Here is a 23,226-nt window from a genome sequence, read left to right on the forward strand (position 1 = left end):
ATCAATAACCTCAGATATGCAGATGACACCATCCTTATGGCAGAAAGTGAAGAGGAACTAGAAAGCCTCTTGATGAAATGAAAGAGGAGAGTGAAAAAGTTGGCTTAAAGCTCAACATTCAGAAAACTAAGATCATGGCATCCAGTCCCATCACTTCATGGCCAATGGAAAACAGTGGCTGACTTTATTTTTCTGGGCTCCAAAGTCACTGCAGATGGTGATTGCAGCCATGAAATTAAAAGATGCTTACTCCTTGGAAAGAAAGTTATGACCAACCTAGACAGCATATTGAAAAGCAGAGACATTACTTTGTCAACAAAGGTCTGTCTGGTCAAGGCTGTGGTTTTTCTAGTGGTCATGTATGGATGTGAGGGTTGGACTGTAAAGAAAGCTGTGCACCGAAGAATTGATGCTTTTGAACTGTAGTGTTGGAGAAGACTCTTGAGAGTACCTTGGACTGCACAGAGATCCAACCAGTCCATCCTAAAGGAGATCAGTCTTGGGTGTTCATTGGAAGGACTGATGTTGAAGCTGAAACTCCAATACTTTGGCCACCTGATGCGAAGAGCTGACTCATTGGAAAAGACCTCGATGCTGGGAAAGATTGAGGGCAGGAGGAGAAGGGGACGACAGAGGATGAGATGGTTGGATGGCATCACCGACTTAATGGACATGGGCTTGTGTGGACTCCGGAAGTTGGTGATGGATAGGGAGGCCTGGTGTGCTGTGATTGGCGGGGTTGCAAAGAGTCGGACACGACTGAGCGACTGAACTGAACTGATTTTATGTTGGGAAAATGTTACATTACTTATTGTAAAACATTCCTTTTTTCCTGTAAAAGAATTATAAAGGCTAAAGGTGACTAGTTTGCTAGCTCTGTGACTTAACCTGATTGAAAAGGGAGGTTGTGTTCGATCTGCCTGTCTTAACTTATAACACACACTAAATTGTGTCTTATTTTTCCAGGAATTCTGGCCGCTGCAGGGAGCTCCTTTTGCTTTGCTTCTCCAGTTTCATAATTGGGCGATACCTTGAAGTGAATGTTGTAAGTGAGGAGGAGTCACTGATAGCCGTCCGCGAACCCTTTTCGTGGAAGAAGTCTAAAAGTTCCCAGGTGTTAGCTTCCACCAAAACCACAGTTGTCGTGACCACACAGAAAAGGTACCATGAGCAGGAATGAAAAAGCAGGCCCAGATCTTGGGCTCGCGGTGTGAGGGGCACACACGAGTGCTGCTGTTGAGGGGAGGCAGACATCCAGATAAAGGGATATAGCTGTGGTGCAGCCTCTTACATCATTGTCCTGGGGGCACACTGTGAGGACTAGGCGGGGGGCCTGCGACCCCAGCTGGTCTCAGGGTGACTCTCAGAGCAGGATAGGACTTGACCCTTTCCCTCAGCTGCTGCCACCCTTCATGTTTCCAACAGCACAGCCACCCAGCTTCCAAGAGAGCCCATGTCGCACACGGGCACCCAGCAGGAAGGAGTCAGTGAGACGTGGCTGGCGTAGCCTCTGTAAGCTGTCCACAGCACCCGAGTGTCACTTATCAAGGGAGCTTGAGGGTCACTTGGTTGCCTGAAGCCCTTTTGCAGATGTGACAGCTTTCAAAAGTGAAATTAAGGGAAAAAAAATCCTGTAACCTGCTATCTACATGTGGCTGGGGGTTGGGGCCCACCCAGCCTCTAACTGGGACGTTGTCTGGGGAAAGTGCTTTATGTCCACCTTTTCTCATCTGTAGTAATAGACCCCAGAAGCTCTCAAAAGTAGATTTTGCTTTTTTAAGTTTGGTGCCAAAAATCATGACCTGTAGACGGGAGGGTTTTCACAACTTAGTCCTGTGGGTCTGTGGCCTCAGCTGCTGCCCTGAGCCCCTGGGATGATGGGTGCTACTTTTCTGTAATGGGAAACCCTGAGTTTCTGCTTACACCCTACCTGGGAACAACTGAAGATAAGATGTGGACTTCAACTCAGTTGTGGGCTGAGTCTGTTGGAAGGACCGTTGGAGTGTTGTGCGCTGTCGGCCTTGGGTTGGAGCACTATTGACTCCCAGCATGCACAGGGAGCCGTGTTGTCCCCGCCCAGTGTGACTCCCAGCATGCACAGGGAGCCGCGTCGTCCCCGCCCAGTTTCTCAGCCTCTCTGACTTGCTCTCATCTGTGAAGCGATAGTCCTGCCCCAGCCCTGCCTGTGATCGTAAGGACCTTTCTTTCTGCTGTGCTGGGTCTTTGTCTTGGTGTACAGGTTTTTGGTTGCTGCATGTGGGCTTTTCTCTAGTTGCTGTGACCAGGGCTCGCAGTATGTGTGAGGGCTCTCATTGCAGTGGCTTCTCTTGTTGCAGAACGTGGACCCTAGGTTGCACTGACTTCAGCAGTTGCAGCACGTGGGCTCAGTAGTGGCATGTGAGATCTTAGTTCCCAGGGCAGGGATCAAACCTGTGTCCCTTGAGTTGGCAGGTGGATTCTTAACTGCTGGACCATTGGGAAGTCCCAGTTATGAGGATTAAATGTACAGTTTCTGGCTCTGAACAGTCAGTAGTAATGAATAAGCAGTAACAGTCACTAGGTATGTGAACAGTGGTCAGGTTGGGTGGCTCTAGGGATGGAAGCTGAGCACAGGAGCAAGAAGTCACATGGTCTGCAAGCAGTGGGTCCCCAGGGCTGGGCTCCAGTTACAGGAGCTTTCTAGAGCCTCCAGCTGTCTTCAGTGGTGCTCCAAGCAGCTTTCTCATTACAAGTTGACTTAACTAGAGAAGTAAAATAGAGCAGGAGCACATGTTTTTAATTCCCTGGTCAGTTTTTCCACTTTGAATGTTAACACATTGTTCCTGTTCAGGAGCATCCCTAAAACAAACATCTGTTTCCCACCATCAAAGTAGTGACCTGGAGTGCCTGTCCTGATGGCCTGGCTCCTTTGGAACTGCCAGCATCTGCATCTGTCCACCCCACCAGCAGACAGGCTGCTTTAAGCCCTCCAAGACCCAGCCCCAGCCACCAGTGGCCAGCAGCCTCCACACAAGGCAGGGTCTGGGAGCGTCCAGCCCAGGGGCAGCCTCACCCACCAATCACAGCAGTCAGCCCACCATGACAGAAGGATCCACGCAGCCCACATAGAGGGCACATGTAGCTCTGAAGCATGTAGTTCTGGTGCTCAGAGGGGAGTGTGCTGCTGGGTGCATAGGACGTGTACAAAAGGCCACTTTCCAAGGTCAGGAAATGTAACCACCCCACCAGATACTCAGAAACAAAAACAGCAAGCTGGACAGAAGGTGACCGAGGAGGGCTTCCCTGGTGCTCCAGTGGTTAAGAATTCACCTGCCAGTGCAGGAGATATGGGTTCAATCTCTGGTCTGGGAAGATCCCACTTGCCAAGGAGCAATTAAGCCTGTGAGCCATAACTACAGAGCCTGCATGCTGCAGCGACTGAAACCTGCGTGCCCCAGAGCCTGTGCTCCTTAATGAGGGAAGCCACTGCAAAGAGAAGCCCTCGTGCTGCAGTGGAGAGTAGCCCCCACTCACCACAGAAAGCCTGCATGCAGCAGCAAGGACCCAGTGCAGCCAGAAATAAATAACGTTAACAAGATGACAGAGGAATGTGTTCCCAATACAAGAACAGGTAAAACTCCAGAAGAAGAACTGAGTGACGTGGAGACAAGCCTCCTGAACGAGAGATTTCAGGGTAATGATGGCAGAGATCAAGGAACTTGGGAGAAGAGTGCATGAATGCAGCGAGAAGTGAGAAGTTTTCAACAGAGTTAGAAAATGTAAAGAACCAAACAGATGAAGACTGAAGTAACTGAAATGGAAAATCCCCTAGAACAAATCGGCAGTGGATTAGATGATATGGAGGAACAAATCAGCAAGCTTGGGAGACAGTGACAGAAATCACTGAGGTGGAACAGAAGAAAGAGAAACGAGTAAAAAGAAATGAGGATAGATTAAGAGAACACTGGGACGACGTCAGGTGTGTAGATATTCACGGTATAGGGGCCCCACAGGGAGAAGAGACAGAGGCAGGGGCAGAGAGTACAAGTGGAGACAGAGCAGCAGAAAGCTTCCTGATCCTGAAAAGAAAACAGACGTCCAGGGCCAGGAAGCAGAGGGAGCCCCGAACAGGATCAGCCCAAGGAGGAATGTAGCAGGACACACTGTACTTAACCTGGGAAAAGGCAGACGCAGAGCATTAGAGGCATGCTAGGCACAAGGGGACTCCTGCATGACAGTGAGCTGATGTCTCAGAATCTGCAGGCCAGAAAGGAGTGGCAGGATATACTTAAAAGGATGAAAGGGAGAAACCAACACCCAGGAACACGACCCAGCAAGGCTCTCATTCAGATTTAATGGAGAGATCAAAAGCTTTACAGACAAGCAAAAGCTAAAAGAATTCGGCATCACCAAACCAGCCTTACAAGAAACTGTAAAGGGACTTTTTTTTTTTTTTTAGCAAAAGAGAAAAGGCCACAAAAGAAAGTGTGAAAGTTATGAAAGAAAACTTGTTGGAAAAATAAAAGTATATGGTAAAGGTTGTAAAAAACAGCCTCGTATAAAGCTAGTAATAAGGCTAAAAGGCAAAAGTAGTCAAATCATATGTGCCCACAACAAAGCTAAGTGACAGTGTTGGCTGCTCAGTTGTATCCGCCTCTTTGTGACCCTGTGCACTGCAGCCCACTGGGCTCCTCTGCCTTGCGAGTCTCCAGGCAAGAATACTGGATGGGTGTCCATACCCTTCTCCAGGGGATCTTCCTGACCCAGGGACTGACCCCACGTCTCTATGTCTCCTCCACTGGCAGGCGAGCTCTTCACCACTAGCGCCAACTGGGAAGCCCAGTACATAAGGGGCACACCACAGATGTCAAGTATGAAGTCAAGGGGAGGGGAGTGAGAATGCAGGGTTGTTTAAATGTGTTTGTACTTACGCAGCTTAAATAACCATAGATGGATGGATGGATTGATGGGTGGATGGATGGAAGCTGGAAATGGATGGATGGAGGCTGGCTGGATGGAGATGTGGGTGGATGGATGGGAGGGATAGATGGATGGATGTATAGATGGATGTATGGATAGATGCCTGGGAGGGTGGATAGGTAGCTATTCCCAATGGGGGGAATGTAGTCAATAACAGTGTAATAATGTCTTTGCAGAAGGACATATCTTAGCTATGCTGTGATCATCCTTTTTGAAATGTACAGAAATATCGAATCACTCTTGCTTAATAGGAACTAACAGTGTTGTAGGTCAGTTATACATCAAAAACAAAGTTATAGAAAAGGAGATCAGATTTGTGGTCACCACTTTGGTTTAGGGGAGGGGAACTGAATGAAGGAGGTCAGGGGCGCACACTGCTGTTAACCAGGTGAGTACGTCCTGGGGGTGCGGCGCACGGTGTGACAGATGCAGTCAGCACTGCCGTGGGTTTTACACAAAGGTTGTTAACAGAGTGAAACCTGGGAGTTCTCATCACAGGGAAAAATATTTTTTTCTGCTTCTTCAAGTTTGTGTTTGCATGAGACAGTGAGTGGTCGTTACTTCTTGATGCATGTAAGTCAGGTCATTATACTGCACACCTTCAATGTCTTCAGTGAATCTGTCAGTGTCCTCATGAAACTGGAAGGAAAAGAACAGTTGAGCTCATTAGAAGCTTAGAGACAACGTCTCTGAATTCCCTGGTTCCGGAGGCGCCTGGGCATCAGGTCTGTTCTCCTGTCGCAGGTGGAGCACTCTGCTCCTGCTCACAGGAGGACAGGCCCGGAGAGCGGGTCCCGAAGCAGAGTGACACTTTACCGACTGAGGACCGAGGCCAGAGCCCAGGTGTCAGTGGTTTTTGGTGAGGATGTCTAAGTGAAGACATCTGGTAGAAAGTGCCTTGTGAGGATGTTTTGTTTTTGACTTGAGCCTCTCTCTCGTAAGGAACTCGCGACGACAACTTCCCAGCTTCCTCCCGCAGTACCCGATACCAGACAGGCTTAAAAAGTGTGTGGAACAGAAAATCGACATCCTGACCTTCCAGCCGCTACTTGCGGAGGTAAGGAACGTGTCTTATGCGAAGCACTGATTCTTCTCCACACTCAAGCTGTTTTCTGACAAGCTCAGGATGAACCCTTGTCGAGTTCAGAGGTCATGTGGGCTGGTTTTCACCCCGGGAGCTGGGAGTGTCAGAATATTGAGCGTGGAGACCATCGCTGGGTCCCTCTGGAGACATCCGTCCTCACAGTATCATGGACTTACGTGCACCAGGGCTCTGGGGATGCCCTCTCCGCACCTGGCCTTTCTCCTATGTGGCTGAGCCTCAGCAGCTCTCCACTCCTGCCGGAGCTCTGAGCACTAGGAAGGCCTGTAGCTGCGCAGAGCAGCCGGGAGGGGAGGGCACTGCCCCCCAACCCCGACCCTCGGGCGTCCCCTGCCAGGACAGCCCCTCCTCACCTTCCCAGTGCTGTGTGCTCGGGCTTTCTCATGCCTGCTGGAGGAGGCCTGCTCCCAACCTGTCTGCTGTGACGGGTGGAGAAGGGCTGGGAGGCCGAGGGCAGGGCAGTGCTGAGTGAGCCCCGGCAGGGCTGGAGCCTGCATGTGTGCAAGGGGAGCTGAGATGTCTGCCTCGCTGGCAGGGAGGAGGGGAGCACGACCCTGTCTCCAGGAGGCGTCTTCCCAAGAACCTGGGGGTCTGTCGGCTGAGGAGAGGGTGAATGGAGTGAGGACTGGCCTGTGTTGATTCGGGGCAAGAGGGGAGGAGAGGCTGCACGGGCCCTGTGTCAAAGGAGAGCTTGAGCCAATGGATATGTGGCAGCTAGGAGCACGCCTGACACTGAGGCAGACTGACGGACAGACGGAGCGTGTCAGCTGGGCCCTGTGTCCTCCTGCAGTGAGGACGCCACAAGGGCACCAGCAGCAGACAGTACCCGAGGCTGGCGGACCACAGGCGAGGAACAGCGCCCACAGGCGAGGCCTGGGTGGCTGCAGTGATGCCTGTCGGCCTGAGCTGAGGCCAGAGCAGCAAACTAGCCCTAAAGTAACTCAGAGCAAACCTGGGGCTGAGAAGCGGATCCCAGGGCGGTGCTCGTACAGTATCCAGGACTGTCCTGTGGGCATCCTGTGGCCCGGCCTGGGCGCCAGAACATGACCTCCTCGGGAGTGCAGTTCCCAGGAGAAAGTGGCTCCTTTCAGCAGTGGTAACAGAACCAAAATAGCGCACCTGTCACTCAGCACTTCTGCACCCTGTAACCTCCTCCCGCAGCGTGGCCCCTCCTGGGGCGCCTCCACAGCTGGCGCCTCCCCGCCCTGGCTGGGAGGGGCCCTCTGGGCCAGGAGGCGCTGCTTTCCTTCTCAGCTTTATTCTTTTGTATGACGTCTGTACTTCCCCTATCTCCTTTTAGGGTTTTCACTAGTTTTAAGGCATTTAATTCACAGTGTGCCTTGCTGTACGTTCTTCACGTTTCTTGGCTTGGGTTCTTGGCTTATTGGATGACCTCAACCTGCAGTTCTCAGATTTCCAGGTTCTTGGCCATTCTGTCTTCACGTGTTCCTTCTGCCCTGCTCTCCAGGCTCCTGTGACGGGCACGTGCGGCCACATGAGCTAGCCCAGGCTGCCGGCTGCTCCCTTCACTTCTCCCCTCTGGGCTGCGTTCTGAGTGGTTGCCGTGCTGTGTCTCCAAGTTCACTGATGTTTCTTCTGCGGCATGTAACCCCTCCAGACACTGCAGTCATTGCCTCCACAAGTTCAGTGAGGGTCTTTTACATCTTCTGTATCTCTACTTAATGGGCTTCCCTGGGGCTCACATGGTAAAGAGTCCACCTGCAATGCAGGAGGAGAATACAGGAAACTCAGGTTTGATCCCTGGGTGCGGAAGATCCCCTGGAGAAGATTCCCTACTGCAGCCCACTGCAGTATCCTTGCCTGGAGCATCCCATGGACAGAGATGCCTAGTGGGCTACAGTCCATGGGGTTGCATAGAGTAGGACATGACTGAGTGACTAACATTTCCACTTTAACTTCTCTACTTAATATGCTTCGTCTTGCCCCAGCTTTCTTTTCACTTCCGTTTTTTCCCTCCGCTTTTTGAACGTATATAGTTAAATATGTAAAGCATGTACATATGTAAGAGAACCGTGTTAGGTTTTCGTGCACTGATTCTGTCCCAGGGTTGTTTGGTTGGTTGGTTGGTTTCCTTTTGGGCCTTTTACTTTGTATTGGAGTTGAGCTGATCAGCGGTGCTGTGATAGCTCCAGATGAACAGCGAAGGCACTCGGCCATGCGTATACATGGATCCGGGCTCTCCCAGACGCCCTCCCGTGCTCGGCATTGAGCAGAGTCCCTGCGCTCTACCCCAGGTCCTTGTTGGTTATCCACTTAGAGGAGTGTGTACATGACCCTCCCAAGCTCCCTAACTATCCCTTCCCCCCATTCTTCCCCCTGGTAACCATAAGTTCCTTCTCTAAGTCTGTGGGTCTCTTTCCGATTTGTAAAGTTCATTTATATCCTTTCTTTTTAGATTCTGCATATAAGGGCTATTTCTCCTTCTCTGTCTGGCTTACTCCCAGGGGTCATTTTTATTGTTCTGTGGATAGGTTTTTCTCCTTGATACAGATTGTGGCTTGTGCTTATTTCCATGCCTGGTCATCTTTGTTTGGATGCTAAACATTCTGCATTCTACTTTGTTGGTACTTGTATTCCTGGAAGTAGCTTTGAACTTTGTTCTGGGATGCAGTTGGGTTAGCTGGGAGCGGTTGGGTATTTTTCAGCCTGCATTTAAAGCCTCGTTAGACCAGAGTGGTTTTTTCTTAGGGCTGATCCCTTCTGAGTCCTGCACCCAGTGCCCCTGTGTCTCAGGCCTTTCTGTTTAGGCTAGGGGGCCCGCAGCACCTCAGCCCTGTGTGAGCTCTGGAAATTGTTCTTTGCAACCCAGTGGCTCTCAGCAGCGAACTTTCCCCCAAGAGACACTTTCGGTTGTCACTACTGAGCGTGCCCGCAGCCTCCAAGGGGTGGAGGCCAGAGATGCTACTCACTGCCATGCCCTGCACAGCTCAGCCCTCCCGCACAGGCAGCCACCCTGGTGTCAGCCATGCAGAGGCTGAGGAGCCCCTCCCTGCTCCTGCCCCACACGTCTGCCCCACCTGGCATAGGTTCTCACGCTCATGTCCTCACAGCTCCTGGGAAGCTCCAGACCACTGGGCTGCACCTTTTCCCTGGCATTCGGCCTCCTGGGACCCGCAGCCCCACCCTCTCAGCACAGAGACCTCGAGGCTGCCTGGGCTCACGCTGTGCTGAGCCTGGCAGCTCTGTCTGGGTAGGAGCTGGGAGGTTGTGGGGCTCACTGAGATGGCTCCCTGTCTCAAGGCCGCCACCCTGCCCTTGCCTGGTCATCAGCGTTTGAAGACTGGTTAGTCAATTCCTTTGGCTTCCTGACGTGGATATGAGTGGAGTGTTGCTCTGCTCTCACTAACAGGCTGCCTTGTTTTCCAGCTATTAAACATGTCAAACTACAAGGAGAAGTTTTCAACTTTGCTCTGGCTGGAGGAGATTCATGCAGAAATAGAATTGAAGGAGTATAATATGAGTGGGGTCACTTTGAAAAGAAACGGGGATCTGCTAGTTCTGGAGGTCCCAGGATTGGCTGAAAGTAGGCCTTCTCTGTATGCAGGTGGGTTTGTTACGTCTCGTGTTTTCCTCAGTGGACTGGCAGACGTTGGACACAGTCACGGAATAGAACATTTTAACTGGCAGCGCTGTCGTCACACGAGTTGCCTTTGCTTTGGGTAGCTCTCTCAGCACATTGATGTGATTTTAAGCCATTGACCCCATAATGTTTTTTCGCTTATTCCACTTCTTCAGAGTGTTTTATCTTACAGTATAGCAGCAAAGTTTATTGAGTTTGTAGTTTTACATGTGGTAATGTGTTTTTTAACTAGGTGATAAACTGATTTTAAAAACCCAAGAGTACAACGGACACGTGATTGAGTACATCGGCTACGTGGTTGAGGTGAGAGGCCGCTGCTAATCAGTCCATGTGGGGCCGGCCCAGCAGACCGCTCTCAGAGGTGACCCACCTGCCTCGGGGGCGGGGGAGGGGGCCCCTGGGTGTTGACGGCATTTTAGAAAAATCAGGGATCAAGTGAATATTTAAGTAAGTGTGATGCATGAAGAGAATTTTGTAACTGAAGAAATCCTATCACTTTCAGCCATGAACAGCGTGCTTACCTGTTATCACGTGGATATCAGGGTATCACATAGGTATCACGTGGAAGGCTTGCATTTACTCAGATTTGAGTGTTCTGAATGTGTCCCAGAGGGTAGACTGGTCATGCCCCTAAGGGCCACTCTGTGGACTAAATCCTCAGCAGAAGCAGGGCCAGAGTTGTCAGGGGTGAGACCCCCATGGCCCTACCCCCAGGCTGGTTGGGGGAACGACCAGCACCACAAGCTGGAGAGTCCAGAGCTGAAGCTGCAAGTGCCGGCCTCAGGGTGTGAGGGCGCCCCTGCTGATCCTCCTGCAGGACCGTCCATGGAGCTGCCGCTCCTGAGTGCTGGGCTTCCAGGCGAAGCTAGGGCTGTCTTGGGTCTCAATCCATTGCTTCACTCAGTTCTCTGGAACTCCTTGGCCGGCGCCATGGCCTGGGTACCTTGAAGACACCAAGGCCCTCGAGGGCCCCCAGATGGTGTGGCAGGTGGCACGGTGCTTCTGGGAACCTCCTTGGGCTGCGCTGGCACTGGCCTCCCCCCCCCCGGCCGCCACCTCAGAGGGCCTGCCCGTCTGGGGGAACACGCAGAGCACTTCCCTCTTCTCCCGGACTCTAGCTCTCTAAGCACGCCCTATTGTGTTCCCTTGTGTTACCCTGTGCTTGCTTATCTTGGTCTTGCCAGGTTTTTTTGTTTCATGGCTTTTGAAGTTTCTGTAAATGACAGTGTCAGTACTTGATGTCCTGGGGACCTCGATCTGCTGACGACTGTGCAGGTCAACCCTCACTGTTTGTGGTTTGATTCCTTGTCTGCTTGATGGTCTTTGATTACAGATTTATTTCCATTTGTCTTAACTTGTGGGAAAACTGGGGACCTGGTGCCTGCATTTGCTTCTGTCAAGAGCAGGGGCACAGTTAGCCTCATGTCACAGCCCCCAGCTCTTGGGAGAGACTCCGCTGCCTGCTGCTTCTGTCCTCTCAGCTCCTCCTCAGCTCGGGGTTTTCCATCCTGCTCATCTCGGATTGTTATGTAGGATCTAGCTTTGGCTGGAGGGTCCCTAAATTGTTCCCTGTCCCGCTGGAAGGGAGTTTCGGAATGTTGTCTATGAGGCACTTTTGTGGTCAGCATACCCTGCTGTTAGTGCTCACTCACTTGTCTGCTTTGGAGGTGGCAGCCTGTCTCCAGCATGCGCTGTCTGAGCCCTAAGGAGAGTGCACTGGGGGAGGAGTCAGCGGGTGTGCTAGCGGGGCTGGCGGGGCAGCGGCATGCTGACGGAGTCTTTTCAGTATTTTTCCACACATTTGAGATACCAGATTTTAGCTCTGATCTATAGGATGGATTTTGATGTCGAGTTGTGACTATGGGTAGAGGATTGTCTAAAGCAAACATAAAGATGAGAAGTAAAATATTTTTCTTTTTAGATTCATGAAGAAGATGTAACTCTTAAACTTAATCCAGAATTTGAACAAGCATATAACTTTGAACCAATGGATGTGGAATTTACATACAACAGGTAATGCTTCAGGGACTCTCCCTGCTGGGAGCGGGGCTTCTCCGCTTCGCTCGGCCCCTTGACGCCTCAGCGGCGGCACGGGTGCTGCAGCTGGTGCTCCCGCCCCTCTGTGTGGTCAGTGCACATTTGTAACAGACCGAGCTGCAAACATATGTACATCTGTTCCTTCTTGGACCTGAAGGGAGAATCTGCATGCTCGGTCACCACCGCCACTGCTCCCTCTCACCCCTTGTCACGTGTCACCAACCACCTCTTCCCTTCCTCCACCAAGCCCCCCACCGTTAGCCGGGATTTTGTGTTTCTCTTCGCTTTTTAAAAGAATAGTCTATGTCTGTGCACATGCGCACGCGCACGCACGCACACAGGAAGGTGTGTGTTGGCTGTAGCTGCTCTGCACTTGCAGCGTGTGGCCTCTGGAGTTGTGTGTGCACCGACGTGAGGTTCACATGCCGGGTCCTTGGCACGCTTGTGCCCCGTGTGTTCTGCCCCATCTGTGTGCCAGCTGCTCTGCTGTGGATGCCCACTCCCTCCTCATGTACACACACTCCCGCAGGTTTCCTTGGCTGCACACTTAGGATGGGGGTCGCAGTTGGGGCTGTTCATGCTCCAGTGCTGCACACGGTGCGAGGAGCGACCCCCAAGGTCACCCTCCCGAAACCTGGTTTCCGGAAACGTCGGAATTGGTGCCAGCCTTGTAGGTGTCTTCTGTTTCCTCTATGGTCGTGAGGTGTGTTTCTCTGATCATGTCTGAGGTTAGCGATCTCCCTGTTTGTTGGCCGTAAAGTTCTTTCATCTGTGAAATGCTTGCTCATGTCTTTCATTGAGTAATTTGATTTTTATTATTTGTCAGAGTTCTCGCTATATTCTTTATATAGACCTTTCTTAGATTCATGCACTACAGATAACTTCTGTGAGTTTGTTACTTGATTTCTCATTTCTTAAAGTATCTTTTGAGTAACAAAAGGTGGTAGTTTTTATAGTGAAATGTACCTGAGCTTTTGTACATTAGTGCTTTTCGTGTCTGGTCTTCCCTGGTGGCTCAGTTGTAAAGAATCTACCTGCAAATGGAGAAGATGCAGTTTTGATCCTTGGGTCGGGAAGATCCCCTGGAGGAGAGAATGGCAACCCACTCCAGTATTGTTGCCTGGGAGATTTCATGGGCAGAGAAGCCTGGCAGGCTGCAGTCCATGGGGTCACAGAGTCAGACAAGACTGTGCTACTGAGCACGCACGCGTGCTTTTCACATCTGATGTAAGAGCGCTCAGTGTTTGGAATGCAGCCAGATGGAAACGTCTTGAGGCTGAATGGATGGTGCAGATGTGGAGTTGGCCTCTTGAGGGGTGTTTGCCTGTAAAAGCAGAAAAGACAGGACAAAGAGGCCAGTGAGTGAGGAGGCGCCCAGCGTCCAGGGCCCTCCCTTGTTTGTGTGCTGACCAGGAGCACGAGTGACTGGTGGGGACACGGCTCTGCACGCAGTCTGGAGGCCATGGTCCCTGGGGCAGGGGCACCTCCTTCTCGCTGCTGAGCTGGCACCGCAGGCGGGATGCTGGTGAGTGGCAGCGTCTGAGGGCTTGTTGCTCTGAAACAGGAGGCGGGACGCTCACAGAGGAAGGAGAGGATGTGGATCTGAGTGAGGGGGCGGGCTGGGGGGCAGAGGCAACATAGCTGCAGCTCGTGTAAGAGGAAGCCGACTGAGGGACACAGACGGGAGGGTGGGTGGGGGCGCTGTCGGATCTGAGCCCAGGAGAGAGAAGGAGCAGGAAGCTGCTCAGAACCCTAGGCGGCTTCTTGACTCGGCATCGTCCGGGTGGGGTGCGAAGAGGGCCGGGCACCGCCATAGGTGAGTGAGAAAGCCCGGGGGCACTTCTCTGCAGAGAGGTTCTGCTCGCCCCAGGTAAGTTTTTGTTTCCTTCTTTTTGTTGTTCTTTTCCCCCCTTTTTTATTCTTTTATCTATTTTCTTTTGGTTTATTTCTTCTTTTTTTTCTCCCAGATAATTTTTTGATGATTTACATTAAGTTACTGCTCCAAAGAAGAGCAATGTCAAAGAATGTTCAAACTACTGTACAGTTGCACTCGTTTCGCAAAATCCTTCAAGCTAGGCTTCAGCAGTATATGAACCGACAACTTCCAAGATGTACAAGCTGGGTTTCAGAGAGGCAAAGGAAACAGAGATCAAATTGCAGATATTCGTTGGATCCTGGAGAAAGCAAGGGAGTTGAAGAAAAAATCTGTTTCTTTGACTACACTAAAACCTTTGACTCTGTGGATTATAATAAACTGTGGAATATTCCTAAAGAGATGGGAATACCAGACTACCTTACCTGTCTCCTGAGAAACCTCTGTACAGGTCAAAAAGCAACAGTTAGAACCAGACATGGAACAATAGACTAGTTCAAAATTGGGAAAGGAGTACGTCAAGGCTATATATTGTCGCCCTGCTTTATTTAACTTGTATGAAGAGTACATCATACGAAATGCAGGACTGGAAGAATCACAAGCTGGAATCAAGATTGCCAGCAGAAATACCAACAACCTTAGATATGCAGATGATACCTCTCTAATGGCAGAGAATAAAGAGAAACTAAAGAGTCTCTTGATGAGTGTGAAGGAGGAGAGTGAAAAAACTGGCTTGAAACTCAACATTCAAAAAACTAAGATTGTGGCATCCTGTCCCATCACTTCATGGCAAGTTCAGTTCAGTTCAGTCCCTCATTCGTGTCTGACTCTTTGCGACTCCATGGTCTGCAGCACACCAGGCCTCCCTGTCCATCACCAACTCCCAGATCTTGCTCAAACTCAATGTCCTTCAAGTCAGTGATGCCATCCCACCATCTCATCCTCTGTCACCCCTTCTCCTCCTGCCTTCAGTCTTTCCCAGCATCAGGGTCTTTTCCAGTGAGCCAGTTCTTCACATCAGGTGGCCAAAGTATTGGAGTTTCAGCCTCAGCATCAGTCCTTCCAATGAATATTCAGGACTGATTTCCTTTGGGATTCACTGGTTTGATCTCCTTGCAGTCCAAGGGACTCTCAAGAATCTTCTCCAACACACAGTTCAAAAGCATTAATTCTTTGGTGCTCAGCTTTCTTTATAGTCCCAGCTCTCACATCCATACATGACCACTGGAAAAACCATAGCTTTGACTAGACAGACTTGTCAGTAGAGTTAACATCTCTGCTCTTTATTTTTTTATTTTTTATTTTTTTTTACTACCTACTAGGTAACTTTATTGAAAGTATCTTGCATTCATGACGGATGCTTTCTGGGTTATGCCACACATTTTAACATTCAAGGTTAAATTATTTTCTACATGCAAGTAGTATGAATAGTTTTCCCCACATGGGATCACTGATTATAGAAAGATGACACACCATATAGGCTATCTTTTTTAACTGAAAAGCTAGCAAACTAATTATTATATCTCCTCCCAAACCACTGACTGAGTAGTAACTGAGCCTTCAAAGCTGAGAGAATTAAAAATGCAAAAATAAGCCCTCAGACCCAATTAAGGAAGCCCTGCTACATACAGGCTAATGAATACCAGGGGTACTTACTCCTCCAGGAAGATTAAAGACACTCTGATAACCCCACTCAAAGCATTTACCTCAAGTAGCCTTTATCCAGTTTCCAGTTGAATAAAGATAATACGTTGTTAAATTCTATTTCAGAAGGTTTTTTGCAAGTTGCTTTATTTACAACGCCAACTTTAAAAGTCAGTGAACTAAAATTAACTGGACAATAAACTAGGCAGAAATTGCTTTACAAAAAGGGAAAGCCCAAAATGCCACTTTCTATAGGGAACCCACAGTTCAATTTTATTCAGAGCAAAGAAAAGAAACTTTCAATCACACTAGAAGAAACTGGGCCTTAAGTTTAGGAACTGTACTGAAACTACACATGCAATGAGGACAACATTCTGCTGATACAATTGACTTGCTGCTGCATTTGTTGACTCTTTTTCTAATATTAACAATTATAAACAAAGCAGTGCAACTAGTATTTGGAATAACCCTTACAGTGTTACAGCGTTAGACACGAAATTTCACTTCTCCTCACACCACTGGTTCTCTTTGCGTACCTGGGCTTCCTCTTCTTCAGTAAAATCATTTTTGATATTGAATGTCTTTCTAATCTCCTCAGGAGTTTTGCCCTTGATCATATTAGCAACAGTCTTGCGGGTAACATCAAATAAAACCTTTGATGTCTAAGTAGTTTGCTGCCGATAGAAGTTCAAAGAGTGTCCCTTGGTCAACTTTCAGGAATTCTTGATCCCAAACAGGTATATCATCTGTTCGTTTTTCTTTGTTCTCATCATCCTCAGGAGGAGGAGGATCATCCTTGTGGTGGGTGCACCACTGAATGACCTTTTTCAATATTGCTGCATTAACATTTGGCAAGGGGACTGGATCATCATCTCCTTCATCATCCATTCCCAAATCTTCCAATATAGTCTTGATGGTCACAGATTGTTTTGCAATTTCAGCATCAACTTTGAATATCTCTCCATCAGAACTCTGCAACTTAATTGAAGGCATGATGTTAGGTCTCAAGGAGATGGCGGGCCGGAGGCTGAAGTGAGCAGGGCAACGTCGTCAAACAGCAACACTGAGAAGCGGAGAACAAGGCCACTACAGCCACATCTCTGCTCTTTAATATGCTATCTATGTTGGTCATAACTTTCCTTCCAAGGAGCAAGCGTCTTTTAATTTCATGGCTACTGTCACCATCTGCAGTGATTTTGGAGCCCAAGAAAATAGTCTGTCACTGTTTCCATTGTTTCACCATCTATTTGCCATGAAGTGATGCCACGATCTTAGTTTTCTGAATGTTGAGTTTAAGCCAACTTTTTCACTCTCTTTCACTTTCATCAAGAGGCCTTATAGTTCCTCTTTGCTTTCTGCCATAAGGGTAGTGTCATCTGTATATCTGAGGTTATTGATATTTCTCCCAGCAATCTTGATTCCTCCAGCTTGAGTTTCATCCAGCCCAGCATTTGTCATGATGTACTCTGCAGGTAAGTTAAACAAGCAGAGTGACAATATACAGCCTTGATGTACTCCTTTCCCAATTTTGAACCAGTCTCTTGTTCCATGTCCAGTTCTAACTGTTGCTTCTTGACCTGCATACAGATTTCTCAGGAGGCAGGTAAGGTCCAGAAAGAATGAAGAGATGGAGCCAGAGCAAAAACAAAGCCCAGTTTTGGATGTGACTGGTGATAGAAGTAAAGTCTGATGCTCTAAAGAACAGTATTGCAGGGGGAGCCGGATGTCCCGCAGGCCCTGCCGGACAGCGGGGAGACTAGGGCTCCAGCGGAGGAGCAGCCGCGACCCCACACGGCGGCTCCTTCCCCTGGCTGCCCGGCCCGGGCTCCCCCATACCGAGAGCCACCGTGGGGCGGCCCCACCACGGCCCCCTACAGCCTCGAGACACTAAAAGGCAGCACCATCCTGGGCACCCGGAACTTGAAAGGACTGAGTTGCTGCCTTTTCGGGAGGCTCCCTAGCTGCGACGTGTGCCTGGAGCATCCTTTGGTGTCTCGCTACCACACCGTGCTGCAGCACAGGGTGTCCGGCCTCGATGCAGAAGGCGATGGCCACGGGCCTGGCTTCTATCTCTACGATTTGGGAAGCACCCACGGCACTTTTCTTAACAAAACCCGCATCCCACCCGCACCTATTGTCGGGTCCACGTCGGACATGTTCTTCGCTTTGGAGGCAGCACCTGGCTCTTTCTTCTTCAGGGACCAGAGGAGGATCGAGAGGCAGAATCCGAGTTGACAGTAACGCAGCTGAAGGAACTGCGCAAGCAGCAACAAATGATGTTGGAAAAGAAGATGCTGGGAGAAGACTCAGATGAAGAAGAGGAAATGGATACCGCTGAAAGAGAAATACTAGTAGTCAGGACGATGAAATGGGCTGCACCTGGGGAATGGGAGAAGATGCTGTAGAGGATGAGGCTGAAGAGAACCCCATTGTCTTAGAGTTTCAACAAGAAAGGGAGGCTTTTTATATAAAGGATCCAAAAAAGGCTCTCCAAGGTTTTTTTGACCGAGAAGGAGAAGAATTAGAATATGAATTTGATGAACAGGGTCATAGCACTTGGCTCTGCAGGGTGAGATTACCTGTGGATGATTCAACTGGAAAACAGCTAGTGGCAGAGGCCATTCACTCAGGAAAGAAAAAAGAAGCAGTGATTCAGTGTTCACTGGAAGCTTGTCGAATCCTCGATACTTTGGGATTGCTGCAGCAGGAGGCGGTATCTCGGAAAAGGAAAGCCAAGAACTGGGAAGATGAAGACTTTTATGACAGTGATGATGACACATTTCTTGATCGGACTGGCCTGGTTGAAAAGAAGCATCTGAATCGAATGAAGAAGGCTGGGAAGGTTGACGAGAAGCCAGAGACCTTCGAATCACTGGTTGCAAAGTTAAATGATACTGAAAAGGAACTCTCTGAAATTTCTGAGAGACTGAAAGCCTCCAGCAAAGCTCTGTCAGAGTCTCCGTCTCAGGACTCTTTAGATGCGTTCATGTCAGAAATGAAGTCAGGGAGTGCATTAGATGGTGTGTCCCGGAAGAAACTTCACTTGAGAACTTTTGAACTGAGAAAAGAACAGCAGAGACTTAAAGGGTTGATAAAGATTGTAAAGCCAGCAGAGATTCCAGAACTAAAAAAAATTGAAAGTCAGGCTACAGATGGAGAAAACAAAGCTAAAAAGCTCACATTGCCTCTCTTTGGTGCCATGAAAGGAGGAAGCAAATTCAAATTAAAAACGGGAACAGTAGGGAAGATACCCCCCAAGCGTCCAGAACTCCCTCCAGCTCTAATGAGAATGAAGGATGAGCGTGAAGTAGAGGAGGAGGAAGAGGAGGAGGAAGAGGAAGAGGAGAAAGAAAAGGAGGAGCATGAAAAGAAGAAAATGGAGGCTGGAAGCAGTAGGCTGCAGCAGGAGACAGAACCGGAAGAAGCAGCGCAGGAGACGAGTCCTCCCGCAGACTTCACATGTTCTAAAGAAACAAACCATGAAAACATGTCTCAACTCGGCCAAGTGGAGCAGAATAAAGATCGCCAAGAGATGAGTGAAGCAGCTGCATCGTGTGAGGAGCCCTCAGCATCGAAGAATGAGAATGAGAAAAGCAGAGATGAATTCAAGAAAAAGAAAGCTCCTGGTCCAGGCAAAGTTCCACTGATACTTTCCTCCAAATATCCAGAAGATGACCCAGATTACTGTGTGTGGGTCCCACCTGAAGGCCAAAGTGGAGATGGCAGGACCCATCTTAATGACAAGTATGGGTATTGATTGCTTCTGAATCTTAAAGGAAGACCTTGTGGACCATGTGACATGGGATATTTAGGATAATATATCAAGTTGAATGTCCAGAGAAGGAATTCAGATGCTCATTTGTAAAATCTGGTGACTGGCATTTTCTTCTGTACTCCTAGCTTCCTAAATTTACCTACCTATTTGATTCTCTTGAATTTGATATTTATGTTTAAAAGTGTTTGTGTATGTATGTAAAAAGGAACCATATATTTTGAGAATTAGTAAAGTGAGAGACATGAGTCTATTAAAGTAAGAAGCTGAAAAAAAAAAAAAAAAAGAACAGTATTGCATAGGAACCTCGAATGTTAGATCCATGAATCAAGGTAAATTGGAAGTGGTCAAACAGGAGATGGCAAGAGTGAACATTGACATTTTAGGAATCAGTGAACTAAAAAGAATTGGAATGGGCTAATTTAACACAGATGATCATTATATATACTACTGTGGGCAGGAATCCCTTAGAAGAAATGGAGTAGCCATCATAGACAACAGAAGAGTCCGAAATGCAGTACTTAGGTGCACTCTCAAAAACAACAGAAGGATCTGTGTTCATTTCCAAGGCAAATCATTCATTATCACAGTAATCCAAGTCTGTGCCCCAACCACTAATGCTGAAGCTGAAGTTGAACAGTTCTATGAAGATCTACAAGACTTTCTAGGACTAACACCCCCCAAAAAATGTGCTTTTCATCATAGGGGACTGGAATGCAGAAGTAGGAAGTCAAGAGATACTTGGAGTAACAGGCAAGTTTGGCCTCGGAGTACAAAATGAAGCAGGGCGAAGGCTAACAGAGTTTTGCCAAGAGAATGACCTGGTCGTAGCAAACACCCTTTTCCAGTAACAATAGAGAAGACTCTACACATGGACATCACCAGATGATCAATACCGAAATTAGATTGATTATATTCTTTGCAGCCAAAGATGGAGAAACTGTATAGTCAGCAAAAACAAGATCAGGAGCTGACTGTGGCTCAGATCATGAACTCCTTATTGCCAACTTCAGACTGAAATTGAAGAAAGTAGGGAAAACCACTAGGCCATTCAGGTATGACCTAAATCAAATCCCTTACAATTATACACTGGAGGTGAGAAATAGATTCAGTGGATTAGATCTGATACAGTGCCTGAAGAACTAGGGACGGAGGTTCGTGACGTTGTACAGGAGGCAGGGATCAAGACCATCCCCAAGAAAAAGAAATGCAGAAAGGCAAAGTGGATGTCTAAGGAGGCATTACAAATAGCTGTGAAAAGAAGAGAAGCTAAAGGCAAAAGAGAAAAGGAAAGATATACCCATCTGAATGCAGAGTTCCAAAGAATAGCAAGGAGAGATAAGACAGCCTTCCTCAAGTGATCACTGCACAGAAATACAGGAAAACAATAGAATGGGAAAGACTAGAGATCCCTTCAAGAAAATTAGAGCTACCAAGGGAACATTTCATGCAAAGATGGGAACAATAAAGGACAGAAATGGTATGGACCTAATAGAAGCAGAAGATATTAAGAAGAGGTAGCAAGAATACACCCAAGAACTATACAAAAAAGGTCTTCATGACCCAGGTAATTACGATGGCATGATCACTCACCTAGAGCCAGACATCCTGGAATGTGATGTCAGCGGGCCTTAGGAAGCATCACTACGAACAAAGCTAGTGGAGGTGATGGAATTCCAGTTGAGCTATTTCGAGTCCTAAAAGATGATGCTGTGGAAGTGCTGCACTCAGTATGCAAGCAAATTTGGGAAACTCAGCAGTGGCCACAGGACTGGAAAAAGTCAGTTTTCATTCCAGTCGGAAAGAAAGGCAATGGCAAAGAATGTTCAAACTACCGCACAATTGCACTCATCTCACGTGCTAGCAAAGTCATGCTCAGTATTCTCCAAGTGAGGTTTCAACAGTACATGAACTGAGAACTTCCATATGTTCAAGCTGGATTTAGAAAAGGCAGAGAAACCAGAGATCAACTTGCCGACATCTGTTGGATCATGGAAAAAGCAAGAGAGTTCCAGAAAAGCATCTACTTCTGCTTTATTTACTACTTCAAAGCCTTTGACTGCGTGGATCACAACAAGCTGTGGAAAATTCTTAAAGAGGTGGGAATACCAGACCACCTTTCCTGTCTCCTGAGAAATCTGTATGCAGGTCAGGAAGCAACAGTTAGAACTGGACATGGAACCACAGACTGGTTCCACATAGGAAAAGGAGTACGTCAAAGCTGTATATTGTCACCCTGCTTATTTAACTTATATGCAGAGTACATCATGAGAAACGCTGGATGAAACACAATCTGGAATCAAGATTGCCAGGAGAAATATCAATAATCTCAGATACACAGATCATACTACCCTTATGGCAGAGAGCAAAGAGGAACTGAAGAGCCTCTTGATGAAAGTGAAAGAGGAGAGAGAAAAAGTTGCCTTAAATCTCAACATTGAGAAAACGATGATCATGGCATCCGGTCCCATCACTTCATGGCAAATAGATGGGGAAACAGTGTCAGATTTTAGGGCAGGGAAGCCTGGTATGCTGCAGTCCATGGGTTTGCAAGGAGTTGGACATAACTTAGCGACTGAACAACAGCAACAAATTAAGTTACTCAAAATTAGATCATTTCACACTTCAGAAAATCTGTATTTCCTACTTGTTTGAAAAATGAGAGGATGGACGACACGGCAGTGAAGCAGGTGAGACAGAACCAGGAGGCCAGGCCTCTCAATGAGCAGATGGTCCCTCCTTATGCTCCTTTGCAAGTATTTTTCCTCCTTAAAAAAGTAGGTTTACTGAGATACAATGGTCATAAAATGTTATGCCAGTTTAAAGTGTACAGTTTCATGATTTTGATGTTTGGATGCCCATTGGATCCGTCCTCACAGTGAAGACCGCGCTGGGTCTGGCTCCGCAGGCATTTTCTGGTGCCCCGTCGTGACTTGTCTGTGCACCAGTGCCCAGTCTCCAGAGGCTCGTTTTCATTTCATAGAATTTACGTTAATTGCAAACATATAGGACCTACTCTTTTTTGCCTGGCGTCTTTCTCTCAGCTAATTATCTTGAGATTCAGCCTTACTTTTGCATGAATTCATTCCTTTTTATGAGTAATATTGCCTTATAAGATCATACCCTAGCTCACTAATTCAGGCACCTGTGGTTGGACGCTAGCTTGTTTGCTGATCGTGGCCGTCACAGATGAAGCTGCTGTGAGCATCATGCCTGAGGGTCCGTATGGACAGGTGTTTTCCCTTCTCTTGGGTAAGCGCCTGGCAGTGCCACAGCTGTGTACAGCGGCTGGTGTACACTGGGCATCCAGAGACACTGCCAGGCCCTCCTCCAGTGGCTGCACTGCCTGTGTGCCCCCCAGCGTGTGTGAGGCTGCACTTGCCCCACTAGCTCGCAGCCCCTGGGCCGTCCGTCTTGCTGCCTGTGGCGGTATGCGCTGTGCTGCGGGGCTCCTGTGGGCTCAGCGGTCCTCGCTGTGATGACCAACACTTGCTGGCATCACGTGGCCTTGGTGAGAGCGCCTGCTCTGGTCTGTGGGTCACAGCATCCATCATGTGCTTTATTTTTGTTCATCTGGAGAATTGTTCACATATTCTCAGTGCAAGTCCTTTATGAGGTGTGTTTTTTGCAAGTGTTTTCTCAGACTGTGGCTTGTGTTCTCATTGTTTTTAGCAGTGCCTTTTGAAGAGCAGAAATTCTTAATTTTGATGACGTTCAGTTTACCAGTTTTTCTTTGATGGACAGTGGTTTCGTGACACGTTTAATAAGTCTGCCAAAGTCAAGGTCATAAGGGTTTTCTCCTGTTTTTTTCTATAATAGAAATTTTACAGCTTGAAGCTTTGTATTTATGGCTATGACTTATTTCGTTTTTACAGATGATGCAAGGTATGGGTTGACCAGGGGCAGAGGGTGTCCACCTGTCCCAGCACCGTTTGTTGAAAAGACAGACTGTCCTTTGTCCAATGAGTGACCTTGTCACCTTTTTGAAAGCCAGTTGGCCTGTGCCTGTGGATCTGCTCCTAAGCTCTCTGTTCTGCTCCACAGAACAGAGTGTGTTCGCAGCCACACCACAGAGTCTCTTCCTGGTGCCCTCGTGGTAGGTCATAGAGTCGAGGGGACAGCCTCCAGTGAGTCCCTCTTCTGCAGAATGGCACTGTCCTACATGTTGGCATTCCTTGGGGATTTTAGATTCAGCCTGTCAGTTTCTACAGAGAGCCTGTTGAGATTTTGGTCAGGAT

The 23,226-nt window shown here is 48.3% G+C and overlaps 2 protein-coding genes and 1 pseudogene across 6 annotated transcripts in view; 2 read left to right on the plus strand and 1 right to left on the minus strand.

Moving 5' to 3' along the window:
- The window catches only part of MOV10L1 (Mov10 like RNA helicase 1), a 67,977-nt gene that overhangs the window by 21,452 nt on the left and 23,299 nt on the right, over positions 1–23,226 (plus strand). For 3 of the 5 annotated variants that reach the window (XM_070790620.1, XM_070790619.1, XM_070790621.1), the window contains exons 9-13: positions 967–1,161; positions 5,902–6,016; positions 9,449–9,626; positions 9,895–9,965; positions 11,584–11,675. In XM_070790620.1, the coding sequence (XP_070646721.1) occupies positions 967–1,161; positions 5,902–6,016; positions 9,449–9,626; positions 9,895–9,965; positions 11,584–11,675 (651 nt within the window). Of the gene's footprint in view, positions 1–966; positions 1,162–5,901; positions 6,017–9,448; positions 9,627–9,894; positions 10,024–11,583; positions 11,676–23,226 lie in introns of those variants that run through there. The other 2 variants (XM_070790622.1, XM_070790623.1) reach the window with 2 other exon arrangements.
- Positions 15,274–16,303, minus strand: LOC139183290 (S-phase kinase-associated protein 1 pseudogene; annotated as a pseudogene).
- Positions 16,229–19,277, plus strand: LOC139182950 (kanadaptin-like). The gene is given in 4 exon segments (XM_070788545.1): positions 16,229–16,248; positions 16,917–17,341; positions 17,344–17,556; positions 17,559–19,277. Coding segments are annotated over 4 exon segments (2,073 nt in total). The 3' UTR covers positions 18,974–19,277.

Source organism: Bos indicus, chromosome 5, assembly GCF_029378745.1.
Source record: "Bos indicus isolate NIAB-ARS_2022 breed Sahiwal x Tharparkar chromosome 5, NIAB-ARS_B.indTharparkar_mat_pri_1.0, whole genome shotgun sequence".
Lineage (NCBI taxonomy): Eukaryota > Metazoa > Chordata > Mammalia > Artiodactyla > Bovidae > Bos > Bos indicus.